This window comes from Lissotriton helveticus, chromosome 4_1 (genome assembly GCF_964261635.1).
Source record: "Lissotriton helveticus chromosome 4_1, aLisHel1.1, whole genome shotgun sequence".
NCBI classification, from domain to species: Eukaryota; Metazoa; Chordata; class Amphibia; order Caudata; family Salamandridae; genus Lissotriton; species Lissotriton helveticus.
Window position 1 is genome coordinate 1,466,682,774 of NC_136063.1, and position 14,872 is coordinate 1,466,697,645.

At 43.8% G+C, this 14,872-nt stretch overlaps 1 protein-coding gene across 1 annotated transcript in view; it reads right to left on the reverse strand.

Moving 5' to 3' along the window:
* Positions 1-11,326, reverse strand: part of RPP40 (ribonuclease P/MRP subunit p40) — a 699,670-nt gene extending 688,344 nt beyond the window's left edge. Inside the window, exon 1 of the mRNA XM_078688048.1 lies at positions 11,115-11,326. Within this exon, the coding sequence (XP_078544174.1) occupies positions 11,115-11,240 (126 nt within the window). The 5' untranslated portion in view covers positions 11,241-11,326. The remainder of the gene's footprint in view (positions 1-11,114) is intronic.
* Positions 11,327-14,872: the final 3,546 nt, after the last annotated feature.

Below are 14,872 nucleotides of genomic sequence, written 5' to 3' on the forward strand. Positions count from 1 at the left end.
CCCCTCAAATTGTATTTGCTTATAGGGGTAGGTTGCATGAGAAGAGTCCTACTCCAGTGTCTCAGTTTCCGATGCGAGAGGTTGATCCTATATATCACCCAGAAATATCAGAATTTATAGATCAGCATGGCGTTGTCACCAGACGGGGTGTAGCGACCAGTTTCCAAGAACAGTTGGTTTATATACTCCGTAGAAACGGAGTGAGGTTCTGTCCCTCAAGACTCATTTACCTGATCCTAGGAAAAATTCCACTGCTTATTATAAAGAACTGACTGAAGCGGCCTCCTCTAGTGTGATGACCCTTGCTGACTTTGAACTGTTTTTGGTCTTCTTATTCCGGTTGACATTTGGAGACAGGTTCATACTCAGGATCATGTCGCTGAGTTGGGTGAGACGTGGGATACGATTACGGGATGGGATCAGGAAAGGAAGCCAGGTGATAAGCCCAGAGTCGAAATACTTGCTTTGCCAGGCTGCATTATTACATATATGCATTCTCTTATTCCCCCAAAGAAGGTAAGTTGGGACAAGTTGATGGCTTGCCAACAGAAGAAAGACGAAAGTGTGTCAGATTTCTTTACTCTGTTTCAACATAGGTTCTTGGATTACAGCAGGCAGGATATGTCTATTGAGGGAGGTGTTCAATTGCTTGTTGACAGGTTTGTTTCCAACTTGCTTCCCGAAATTGTGACTCGTTTGAAGGCGTTTGAGAGTACCTGGATAACTTCTTCCCCCTCTGTTATTTTTAATAAGGCTCAATACTATGAGCTTTGTGATCAGGAAGAGAAAGGAAAGACAGATAAAAGGAATAAGGATTTAAAGACGAAGGTGCTGTTGCAGCAAGCGTTTAGAGGGAATGGTAGAGGACGTGGTGAACCTGCTAGACAGCTTTCACGCAATAGTAGACAGTCCACAGTCCACCACAACTCCTTTGGGGCCAAATCAGTGGGCATATTATAAGGAAGAGGGTCAGTGGTGTAGTGAGTGTATTGTGCTTCTGCAGAAGGTGGCGGTTCCGAGAGGGCGAGGTCCTCGGGGACAAGGTCGAGGGACCGATAGGGTTCAGAGTGCTGCGGTCTCACAGGGCCATTCCGATAATTACTTTGATGACCCTTGTGATGGACAGTTTTACCATGATGATTAAGACATGGATGAGGCGACAGGAGTGTCTTACAGCTAGGACAGCCAGGGACAGAGTGAGGGGCTAGTTTCGATACCTGTAGATCAGCGTGGTCCTTATGTCACCGCAGATTTGCATGGCTCGACTAAGGAATTTTGGGTGGATACAGGTGCAACAATAAGTTCTGTTTCTCGATCTTTGGTCCCTGGGACGGCTCTGTCTGGCCATAATAATGTTTCAGTAGGTTTTTCAGGTGTACAGATTGTAAGCCCCATTTCACGCCCCTTGCATTAACTGCTGGTCCTTTTACTATGGATTCTTTGTTTTTGTTGATGCCCCATTGTGGTGAAAATTTGATGGGTTTGGATTTGTTGAAAAAATCGTATGCTACTATTTACTGTTCCCCAGCAGATGCTTATATGACGATGGGTCCAAGTATAGGTACTAAACAGTGCCGGTCTCTCCCTCTTACCACTGAATTTGCTGTTATACCATCCACACTATGGGCGACGGGTGATACAGATGTGGAGCAGCTGCATATACCACCAGTTTCGATTCAGGTTAAAGATAATGCTGTTTTGCCTCATATTCCCTCAGTATAAAATACCCCAGGCAGGAGAACGGGCCCTTCTACAAATTATTCAGGATTTGATACGCAAAGGAGTAGTTGAAGAAACAACTGCAAATATTTGTAATAGACCCATTCTTCCGATTCTTAAATGGACACCCTCAGGTTCCTCTGATTATCATGAAGATGTTTACCGTTTTGTGATTGATTTGCGCGAAGTTGGTAAAATAGTGGTTCCCCAATTTCCAGTGGTTCCGTACATAACCCCGCTTTTGACAATGATTCCTTCCACTGCTAAACTCTTTTCTATAATTGATTTGAAAAATGCGTTCTTCAGTATTCCTATACATCCAGATAGCAGATATTTGTTGGGGTTCACCCGAGCTGGAAGGAGCTTTAGGTTCTGTAGAGCTCCTCAGGGCTATACAGAGAGTCCGAGCATTTATAGACAGGCATTGAAAAGGTCAGTGGATTCCTTGTCGCTTCCCGCAGGTAATGTATTGGTGCAGTATGTCGATAACCTCCTCATTGCCTCCGATACCGAACAAGGGTGTAAAGTCAGTACTGTTAAGTTATTGCTCGATTTAGCTCAGCATGGACATAAAGTTTCTCTTTCTAAATTTCAGTATTGTAGACAGGCAGGAAGTCACCTATTTATGTCACCTAATGTCAAAGGAGGGTAGGAGATTGACTCCTGAGCTCATCAGTACCATCGTTAAAATGCCTATTCCACAAACTCAAAAGGATGTGGGTGCTTTTATAGGTATCACTTCCTACTGTCGTGGTGGATACCTGATTATTCCTTGCTAACCAAACCATTGCTTGCATTAACAATGAAAGAAGTGCATGAGCCCTTGCCTTAGACGCCTGAATGTCAGCAGTCTTTTGAACGATTGAAAACTGCGCTTTTTTCAGCTCCAGTACTCGGCACACCTAATTATGGCAAACCATTTGTGTTATACGTTCATGAGATGGCTGGCTGTGCGCTTTATGTACTAACACAAAAATTTGGTGATAAGCAACGACTGTGTGCTTACTTCTCTGCTGTCCTTGATACAGTCGCGAGAGCCCTCCCGAGTTGTCTAAGAGCGGTCACAGCTGTGGCAACTTCAATCAGACAATCGGCTGGACTTGTACTTGATACTGACCTCACAGTCATTATCCCCCATGCTGTGGACACGCTTTTGAGTAAAACAAAGAAACAGCACCTCACCAGTGAACGTCTTACTGGCTATGAATTGACATTGTTTGCTAAACATATCATGTTTAAAAGATGTGCTAATCTGAATCCAGCCACGTTACTCCCCCTCACTTCTGAGAGTGATGAAGTCGGCAAACATGACTGTATCTTCCGGATGGAAGAAGAGACGAAAGGACGGGTAGACTTGACTGAAGTTCCCTTGTCTGACCCACAAGGGGAACTATATGTTGATGGCTCTTGTTTCAAATGACCAGATGGCACTACAACTGCGGCTTATGCTATTACCACACTGCGTACAGTAGTAGAGGCATTGCAAGTCTCTTATCAGTCGGCTCAAGCTGCTGAGCTTGCTGCCCCTAATCGAGCTTGTGAACTGAGTGAGAGACTGGTTGTCAATATCTATACTGATAGCCATTATGCCTTTGGGGTAGCGCATAATTTTGGGCGACTATGGGCTAAGAGAGGTTTCCTTACTTTCGCATGGCACAAAATTCCAAAATGGACACCTCATATTGAGGCTTTTGTCTGCTTTGACACTCCCCAAAAAATTATCAATAGTGAAGTGTAGCCCACACCGGAAGGTTACTGATGATGTAGGTAGGGAAAAGGATTTTGCAGATCAGATACCTAAGGAAACAGCTCAGACAAAGATTAAAAGAATGTTTGTAGCAGGTCCTGCTAGATGGGTTCCTGAAGTGGTTATGTTTGAAGACAGTCTTGAAAATGTAAAGGAGATACAAATTACAATTAGCGGTGTGGCAAGAAAGTACAGCACAATTGAACGATGAGGGATATTGGATTGTTAAAACAGGGAAGCGGAGATGGATGTTGCCAGATGCATATGTTCTTCCTGTAGTCACTATGGCTCATGGCCCAGCTCATATCAGTGCTAAAGGCATTTGCAAATGGTTAGACCCCGTATGGCAGAATGATAACATCTCTAAGACAGCTGCACACTTAGTGAAGTATTGCATGGTGTGCATGATGCATACTCCTGGAAAGGGTAGCCCTACACCGCCTGGTAACTTTGCACCACCCACTTTTCCTTTTGAGGTCCTTCAAATGGATTATATAGAGTTGGAGAGACGCAATACTTTGAAGTATGTTTTAGTGGTTGGATGTTGGAGTGATGAGTCAGGGAAGCGGAGATGGATGTTGCCAGATGCATATGTTCTTCCTGTAGTCACTATGGCTCATGGCCCAGCTCATATCAGTGCTACAGGCATTTGCAAATTGTTAGACCCTGTATGGTAGAATTATAACATCTCTAAGACAACTGCACACTTAGTGAAGTATTGCATGGTGTGCATGATGCATAATGCTGAAAAGGGTACCCCTACACCGCCTGGTAACTTTGCACCACCCTCTTTTCCTTTTGAGGTCCTTCAAATGGATTATATAGAGTTGGAGAGATGCAATAATTTGAAGTATGTTTTAGTGGTTGTATGTGCTTTCAGTAAATGGGTTGTAGCTTACCCCACTAAAGGCAATCCGGCCATTACGACTGCAAAGGTACTCCTGAAGGAGTTCTTTCCTCGTTTCGGCTTGCCCCGAGTGATCTGGAGTGATAACGGAAGTCATTTTAATGCAAAAGTGATTCAATTGATTTGTGAAGGTCTGCACATAAAGCAAAGATTTCATGCTGTCAATCATCCACAGTCAGCAGGTTTGGTTGTGAAATACAATGGTACTCTCAAGCTCAAACTGGCGAAGTTCAGGAGACGACAGGGTTAAAATGGCCAGATGTTTTGCCATTAGCACTTTTGTCAACAAGAACGACAGCACATTCTAGAACAGGATTGTCACCGTATGAGGTCGTGTTTGGACGCCCGGCAAATGTCTAGTGTCCAAACATGAAGCGCCCTCTGCGGTTTTCTGATATTGAGTACACTATGTTACTTAACTATCTTGGCCAACTAATCGAAAGTTTACATTCTATTCACCAAGAGGTCCGGGATTCCCTGCCTCCTACGCCAGAGGGACCCGGCCATGACATTCAGCCTGGGGATTTTATATTGATCTTGAATTTTCAGCGGATGAAAGGTTTGGAGCCACGGTGGAAGGGGCCGGAAACAAGTCCTTTTGGTAACGCGCACCGCAATAAAAGTTGCTGGCCGTAAGAATTGGATCCATGCGACCCATTGTCGCAGGGTCCTTCTGCCACTGCCCTATGACCAGTGGGTAAAAGACGGCATCGGGGACTCAGAGTGCGAGACCATGCCTCGGTTCGTCCCGTTTAGCGATGTCCAACTGACATGGATGCAAACAGATAAGGAAAACGATGACGTGTTGAATATAGCAGTTCCTCCAGAAATACGGGCTATCCAGGAGTCCTTATTTGTTGATCATTCTGTGCTCCGGGCCACCAGGTACAACTAGCGCCTTTGCCTGAGAGACAGTGCACCAAAAGAAAAGAAAGATTAGTTAGGAATGGACTGTGTAACTTAGGGTGTACTTTGTTATAGTACCAACTGAGTTAGTTCAGATTGATGGGAGCTTTGTGCACTGTTTGAACATTGGACAGATAGATTGAAGTATATCTTGGAGGTATACCATCCTGATCAACGTGGGATAAGACCTTAGGACAGAGCAAGTTGTACCACCAGTGCTCAATAGTGACGACTTTTGATGGACAATAGGAGCCTGTACCAGTGAGGCTCCGACAGACACTGGGAACTTGTATATTCCTCTTGCACTTAGCCCCCCATTTCATCATTCGTTATGCATCCCTTTCGTAGAATGGTTTCTGAGGAAGAGCAGCCAGTGCTTCTTGTTGTCTAGCACAATATGGTGTGGACCCGTAACCAAAAGTTAATATGTGTTGCCCTTGTGATTTTGCGGTTAATCATATTATGTGGTGTATCATGGGTTTTGGAAAATGATCAAAGTGTATCTTTACGCAGTAAGGGTAAGGTTATCTCCTCAACAAAAAATAAAAGAGCAGCCCGAGCAATGTATTCTTAGAGACACATAAGAGGTTCTTTGGAGAAGGAATGGCTTGTTACCCCACTCAATCTGTCACTAGAATCAGGACCGCGTATCCTTTATCACTTGTGAATTATACGTATACTCTGCCACCTGATTTTGTAGAAGTTAAAGGAGTGTTTGTGTTTGGTTACTCAGGGCCATGCCTTTATTATAGAAAACCAATGGGGGAGGGTTATCCCGGTTGCGATGATAGTATGTATTGTGATAATTTTTACATGGAGAAACAGAATATAACTCTAGTGGGTTGGCATTACAAGGAATTGACAGTTTCTCGAGAAGCTGGTTATTATCCTGCTTGTTGTACAATTATCAATAGTACTGATACTTCATTGTACATAGATTGTTCGGGAACTGTGTTGCATATGACCACATTCCCTTTGGTGAATTCAGAAGACCCCAGTACCTTTGGGTGGAATTCCCGATATTCTGTAGTGGATTATGATAGACCGATTTATGCACACCTGGTATTTTCTTTTTGTTTAATTGGACTTATTCTAATGTCCATAATGGTATGAACGATGTGGCACTTGGGATGATGGCATTGCCTTTGGGTGTACCATGTAAAAAAGCGAAGCCTAAAGTGAGATGGATCAAAAGAACTCTAATCAAAGAATGTTGTGAGGAAGTGACTGATATTGAGGTTAATAATTAATATAATTGGATACATCCTTTCCTCTATTTTCACTTTGGGTGGGACTTCTATGGCCAGAGGTGAGAAAGCCAGAGAATATTTTGGGTGCAAGCTCCAAATTTTATCCAATACTACTGTGGCTGCTTTACGCGACATCACTACTCAGTTGGAGAGTATGCAAATATATTCAGAACAAACCAGATAAGCCATTGATTTCATTTTTGCCAATGTGGTGGTGTATGCGCGGTAGTAGTTGATCAGTGTGTTATCGGGATAACAGATGTGGAAAGGAATATTACCGAACACATTTTAGACATTCTTGACAATGTCAAGGGAATGGAAATTGGGAACTGGAGTTTGTCTATTTTTGGCAGCTGGGACTGGATTCTTGAAAAGGGGATTTACTTAATAGTGATATTGGTGTCTTGCTGTGCCCTTATTCACTGTCTTCCCTTCTGTTGTTCATATTGCCCCACTCTTCTCACTCATAAAAGGAAAATATTGATTCATAACACCAATGCAGCGATTATGGTCCAGAAAGAGATAGAGGACCTAATGCAGATAGATGAGGGCATTTTTTAGACTTCTTCCCTCCTTACAGTCTTCCTTCCTGATAGTATGGAGTGTTCCTATGAAGTTTACCTATGATTTCCTGTTTTATTGGTTTATATGTTCCTTGCTATTACTAGAAAATGTTTAGCTCATGCTAAAAGGAGGGTCTCTAAGAATAGAAAAGTTATTGTTTGCGCATTGCTCTATGAAGGTTAGCATTTGCAGAGCCATTTTCTACGTGGGTGCCATTTTGGGTTATAATCGAAACTTATCCTTCGTCATTTCTGAGAAGAGGCCTCAGTTGGGTTTCATTTCCCAGAGTCTGGGATTCACTTCACTAATGAATACACTGTCCTTATTAGCGCATACCTTTCCCACTGGGCAGAGCGACCTTGAGTAGTAGATAGTGTGTGCCCGGCCTCAGACGTATTCTTTGTACTTCACTGCTTTGCTGTATCTGCTTGGAAAATTCTACAGCGGACGTGCCTTCATTGGTTCTGAAATGTACATAATGTATCTTTATACTTGCTCATGTCAGTCCCTCTGCAGCACTCCTAGCGACTGGGCAGACTGGGCTCCGCTCGGAGTGTACTTTAAATAAACAGTTATTGGTTTGTATTCTCTACTGTCTGACCGACTCTTCATTTGGTATGGAAGGCTGAGAGGTGGTCATTAGTGACCTGGATGACCCTAAACTGGTGACTTCCTTCATGTGCACCTATTAAACTGTCTGGCAACCGAAAGAGATTCACATGCTGTTTACACAATAGCCATTGGACGCAGTGATGGTGACTCTTGACGTCACAGTTATTGTGCCGCTCTGTACTGTCGGATTGTGTTACCCTGTAACGTTGTTACTAGTAGGAGCGTAGATGAGCCCAGCCAGCCCCTAAGCATGCCGGTAGCATCGCACACTGCTCTCTCAGCTTTTAGCATGGTGCAAAGATGCTGCGAGAGGCGCTATAATGTGTGACTTTCCATTTCAGTGTGGTATGCGGACCACCACACTGAAATGCATTAGTCTAACGCCTGATGTGTAACACTTGGCAGGGCTGACTAAGCTTTTCTGCAAGATAAGCAGGAGGTTATGTTATGAGTTTTTGTAGAGCACGCTATCACCTACAAGGGTAACTAGGCACTTAGCAAATGTGAGTCCTAAATCTGCCTAGGGTGCCTAGGGTGGTTGTTGATCAAAGAGCCATGTCTTCAGCTACTTTCGGAATTGAATAAGTGAATAAGTGAGGAGGAGGCTCTGGTGTGAAGAGGGACGTTGTTTCATGCTTTAGGAGCTGTAAGAGAAGGCCCGGCCTCTGTATCTTGTTCAGTGTATGTGTGGGATGTGTAAGAGTAAGAGACCAGCAGAGCAAAGGAATCTGCTTGGTTGGTTGAAGGTGAGGCGACGGTTCAGATAAGCATGCCTAGGTTGTGTAGTGTTTTGAATGTGTGAATGCAGAGTTTGGATCGGGCTTAATTGCATATAGGTAGCTAGTGGAATTACCTGCAATGTGCTGTGGGTTCTGCAGTGGAGATTGAATACGAGTCTAGCTGCCTAGTTCTGGATGGTTTGTAGTCTTCAGGTAAGTTGCTTGGTGATTCTGGTGTAGATGGTGCTCCCATAGCCCAATCTGGTAGGGATGAGGGCATGAGAGACAGTTATTTTAGCGTGGTTAGGGAACCACTTAAAGATCTTTTTTAGCATCTTCAGGCAGCGGAAGCAGGATGCTATTGATTTGCGTTGGCATGTTCAGTTTGCTAACAATGATGATCCCAAGGTTCGTGGCATGGGTGCTGGATGAGGGTCTGAGTTTGGCCAGCCACCACTTGAAGTCCAAAAGTGAACAGTTAATAACAAAAGGTCATTATTTCTATCCTATTCTCGTTGAGCTTGAGATAGTGTGATTTCACCCATTAAACAATTTCTGTCATGCAGGCGGGAACTAATTCCTTGTGTTAGGGGTCACGACAAAACCTATTGGCCCTCCTCTTGAAATGTATAAAATGCAGGCAAGGGGAGCGGTGATTTATGGAGGCGAACTGTGGGGTCACAGCTGTCCCCCAGCAATCACCGTCACTGAAAATAGGTTTCTTAGGCAGTTGGTATCTTTGCCCGCTAGTACACCCCGGCTCCCCCTCAGGCTGGATCTGGGATTGAGATCACTTAAGGAGGAACTGGGACTCAAGCCTCTAACTTTCTGGAGGCGACTCTGGGTAACCCCAGAACTCACCCGTTACAGGCATGAGCTGGCAGAACTGTTAAAACTCCCAAATGTCTGGAAACTTCCCTGGTTGAAATATATTAGGCAGGAATTTGAGAGGTTAGGTTGCCCTTTATTGTGAATTAACCCGGAACAAGCTTGTAGTGGCATATCCCGTAAAGAGCTAGTTAGTCTGTATTACGATCACAACTTGTCCGCTTGTCTATTGAATGCCCAAATGGGGACACTGTCGAGCACATTCCTGGCAGTGAAAGACTACTATAAACTGGAGACTCTCCTTGATGATATCTCAGGAAGCTATATCTCCAATGGAGACATGACTCTCTACCAATAAGAGCTCTCACTAGCCCATGGCGCCCCAATACCCCCAGAAATTGCCCAGTCTGTACCGCTGACCTAGAGAATGATCTGCACAAAGTGTTCTTCTGCCCTTCCTACCAGACACCTAGGAAGAAGTGGATTGTTCCAATTTGCAAAAACTAGGGGATTAGGCAGTGTTTTCACTCCTACCGAATATTAAAAACACTTATCTCCAGAAATTGTTTTTGCTGTAACGAAATTTTTAGCTGCTATGTGGAACATCAGAAGAAAGTATGTGGTAAAGTAAGATCTATTGTATTTTTGTACAACTTCTGGGTGTCTGAAGGATATTAGTGAGTAGAGGGACCTTGACTTGACTGTCTTTTTAATTGAAGACATATTTTTATGATGAATTAGTTTTATGGCAAGTTGTACCCTTGTATTTTATGTAAAAATTGCAATGATGTACGCTGTAATTTTAATGTGTTTTCTTTTATGACATTTCTTTGTCGAAATAAAGATGAAATAAATGTTAGGGGTCTTATCCAAGAGGGAGAGTATCAAATGTGCGTCGCTGGCAGAAGGGAGGATGTTGATGTCATGTGCTTGGATGACACAGGCCATGTCAATTAACAATAATCAAGCCATTAAAACATAGAAATGTCATACAGAAGCTATTCTAAAACTTGGCAGCTATGGGTAATCTAATTCAAGTGCTGCAAGCAGGTATTTTATCTCCTGATGAGTGCATAGTGTAAACAGTAAATATAAGGGAATTTTCTGTAAAATGTGTCCTAGAGCTTTCTTAATGACCCATGGCTGATAATTAAAGTAAACACAGACTGGAGAGCCATGTAAAAAAAAAATGAACAGATGATTTTACATAAAGTTTTATTCAAGGATCATGTTGGTCCTTTAGCAGAGTCTTAAAACATGGATTTAGGGCTGGTATTTGCTCTCAATAAAGTATACTCAAAGTGTCACGGATGTCACGCATATGCAAAATGAAAACATATGTCACTCATGTGCATGCTGAAAAGTTGGCAGCTATGCGTGCTGCAGTTCGATCTGAAGTCAGACAAGTAGCCGTGAAGGAGATAGCACTGATGCATCTGGTGCACAAAAGAACTGACTTGCCTCTTGACAGTAATGCCTTATCAGGCGGCTGAGGGAGGGGATGGGGGCATACATGTTTCCAAGTTCATATTCAAAAACTATCACCTCTAAATAACACCCAAAAGCAGCAACATATAACCTGGTGTACAGAGGTGAATTAATTCAGTGCGTTAAAGTAATACACTTTTTTTTAATTTTGAACAGATATCATATTTTTCAGTTATTTTTGTTGCACGATTTACATGCCATTACATGTTCATGGCTCGTCTCGTAATCAGGGTCATAGAGCCAAGCCTGTCCCATGGATCGGCTCTTCCTGACATCTTTTTTTTGGCTAGCTCTCCACATTCCTGCACAGGCTTCCTACAATAACAACAATTCCTGACACGTGCTGCGAAGTTGACTGCTACACGCACACTCACCCTGTAGTTGAATGGATGTTCCCGCACGCGCTCAGCGTGCTTGGATTTCTCTCCCTTGAAGCTGGACCTGTCGCAGACCAACAAGTACCGGGGGGTCTGCTCCAACCTGCGGAGCATGGCCATCATCCGAGCTCCCTCTTCTTCAAACTATCCTCGAAAAAAACCGGCAACGGCGGCTTCTGCATATCAGAGAACCACACTCCAGAAAAGGGACGACACGCCCCTTCCGCGGTTTGCAAACAGGGCGGCCATTGCAGAATGGCTGTAGCCTAAATAAACTCAACGGAGTGCAGTCAGAACACGTAGCAAAGGAGGCATCTTAACGTGCCTGGATTTAGAAAGAGATGTGAAAAACATTAATGAGCATCAGCATCGAGACTCGTCTGCCCCTTTTAAGTAAACATAATGAACATGGTACTGAGGAATGTATCAAAACTATTAAGTGAAGCTAGTGCAAAATGAAATTTTCGTGGAACTCGACGCCAGGCAAAAATATCGAGTTTCAATATCGCCACAACGCGATTACAGCATAACAGCTCAAGCCGAGGAGTCTGTGACATAAGGCTTCTTGGGCAAAATGAACTAGTCCACAGTTTTGACATCTCCAGGCTCTCCCGTCTAGCCTCTACTGTAAATTCGTCCATCCTCTGCTGTTAAAACCTTCCGGGACCCAAACTGAAAAGTTTCGAGGTTGTGTTACTTATTTATCGAGGGCCCCAAAAGGACGTATCGTGTTTAATTCTCAACGACGGGAGAGCTGAACAACTACGAGATGGGTGACCACCCTTTAAATGTATTTATTAGGGAAGAGGGATTTCCTGGTAAAGGGCTGAAGCGCCGCCACCTGCTGGGCGTGGTAGAGATAGCACCAACAAACGGAGCTCTGTTCTATTTTTTGCTGTAACATTTACTGCCTCATGGCTTGTTACCTGAGTGAAAATATTATTGAAATGCACGTAACAGAAACGAGCGTCCTACGTGAGGTAAACGTGAATTTCCTCAATAATGCTAGTAAAAATGTTCGATGTGTAAATAAAAACTGTCTGGGATCTTTTGCGTGGCACACAGATACTGAATAAATTAATCGAGTAGTAATGCAGATACATTTAATCTTAGTCTACACATCTCGTCCCGTTAACAAGCTGGATAGGGTTCCAAAAATATTTATTTTAGTCTTGGCTTTGTAGCAAAGCTGTCTGTGCTATAATGCTACCTATTGTTATTAATTCTGTAAAATGTAAAAATACATACAGTTGGCTTTGGCTCACTGGAAGTAAATCTCAATATCCATAGATCCTTTTGTCGTCGTTCCCCTCATTTTGAGGTGAATTCCACCCCAAATAGAATAGAAAGCAGGAAGTGGTGTGGTAATCCCACCCACCCTAGGATAGATTTAACACCCACTTTATCCGCATCTCTTCTTTACCGTATCAATGTATATGAAGGCCAGCAGTGAGGGTGGATCGTAATGACTTTGACGTGGACAAAGGGGATGAAGGATAATGGGATTTATCGATTAGTAATTGGGCATTATTCCTACATCCCTTGTCCTAGTCCCAGTCATTACTTTTGAGGTTTAACCAACAAAAGTTAGCCTTCATGACCAATCGACATATTAATAGTAATTTGAGAACACTTTACACCAATCATTCTCATCGAATTGTAATCACTGTAACAATCAATGAATTCAGGTTGTGCAGAAAATCCGTAATTCAACAACATTTCCCCCTAACAATTTACCCTCCATAACACTCTCAATACAATAGTGTTTAACAAAGGTTTAGGTTTGAGCTGAAGCCCTAGTAGCCACCCTACATATCTCTGACAGAGGAACACCCTGTGCCTCAGCCCAAGAGGCTGCCAGCCCTCTAATGTATTGATCTTGTTTTCTTTTAGGTTGAAAAAGATCAGACAAAGAATATGCCAAAACAATAGTATATGCAATTCATTTTCTTAAAGTGATATTGAAAACTTTGTGACCCTAATTGACATCACCAAAGGTTACATAAGAATGTTCAGACTTTCTGGATCGTATGTAGGAGGCAAGATGGTGGCTGCGGTGGACGCTTGAGCATACCTCTCTTGCTGGACCCTGGTTTTCCGAACCCTTGGACGGAGTAAAGGAGTGGTGGACGGACGCTAGTGCTTGCCACAGTCGGCTGTAAGCAGGAAGCGGGATACATTGTTTCCTTAATTGAAAGCTGCGGCGGCTTCTGCAGCGTGTTTTGGATATCGGAGCGGACTTGCCGGATTGGGCTCCGGCCACTGGGTGTTTCTGCTGCCGGACCCACGGCGCCAGCTACTGGGCATTGCTGTTGCTGTCGCTGGACTCACGGCGTACGTGGAGCTTGTTGCAATAGCTTTTGGAACGAGGAAGAGTCTAGCGGTTTGTCGGGATGCCGCCGAAGGGTTCCCGCAGTAAGCCGTGTGGGCAGGATGAAAATGCGGCTGAGGCGGCTGAAAACGGTGGAGCGGTTGGCCTTGGTGAGGGGGAAGGCGGCTCAAAGTACTGATATTAATTCGGCAGTTTCTAAAACTCAAAAACCTGCAGAGGCGGCACAAAATCCTAGGACTGGCTTTTAGGTGAGGGGAAAGATGGCCCAAAGTGGCGATATTAATCCCGAGGTCGTGTCTGCGGGAATCAAGTTAAAATCTACTGCTGCTGATAGCGGAAAGAAAATACCTACACTTTTCGCAAGTACTGTAGAAAGGCAAAAAGAGAAGGAAAAAAGAAAAACTAAAGAAGGGGAGGTTGCAGTAATGGTTGAAGCTGTGATGGATGTGAGCGGTGACTCTGGCGATCCTGGTGCCACTATGGGTTCTGTCAGTGACTCTCATACGCAAAAGGGGTCAGCTACTTTGCTAGATTGCACCATGGATATGCCTCATTTGAATATAACGACGGGCTCGGCTGCTGGCAGCAGCTTGATTGTGGAGGAAACTGGGCAAGGCTCATTAAATTTGGAAGTGCATTCTGGAGACTTTTACTCTCTTTCTGAGCATTCTGTGTCTTCTTGTGAGGACCTGACCATACAGTATTCAGCCCAGCTTTCTATGATGAACGGTAGTGACTACGTAGTTCAGTGCTGGAGGAACCCGAGGAGTCGGAGGATGGGCAGTTCAAGACAGTCAGGAAGCTGGATTTGTGTGCAAAAAGAGATGTCATTGTGAAACCTCTGAGCCAAGAGGCTCAAGTGTGTCTTGATGGGACTGAAGGGGAGGAGGTTTCCTTAGCGTTAATTTATCGGACCATTATGCAAAATAGAGATTAAACGAGGGAAGAGAGTCAAAGGGTTCAGAATTCATGTCGGTAGCTTCAAAATTCTGTTAGACGTCTGGTTAAATCGCATGGAGACTTTGTATCCCAATTTAATGAAGTAGAGGCAAGGGTATCTACACTGGAAGACGAATTTTAACAACATAAAGCAACTACGGAACTGAGTTTGGCTACGAAAGAGGATATGATTTGGAAATTAGCTGACATTGAGAATCGCGCACGTCACAATAATTTGAGGGTTCTTCAGATCCCAAAGGGGAAAGAGGGGCAAGATCCAAGGGGGTTCATTGTGGATTTGTTTAAAAAAGCTTTCCCTGGCTTACCCCAATGGGATTGGGATCGTGAATTCGAATGCGCACACAGATCTGTTCGAAGCTCTAACCAGTCTCAATCTTGTTCAACAAATCTCCGCGCCCACTCATATCAAGGGTCTTACCCTCGACCATATCTGGACTCATGAGTTAGCATTATCCTGTCCAGT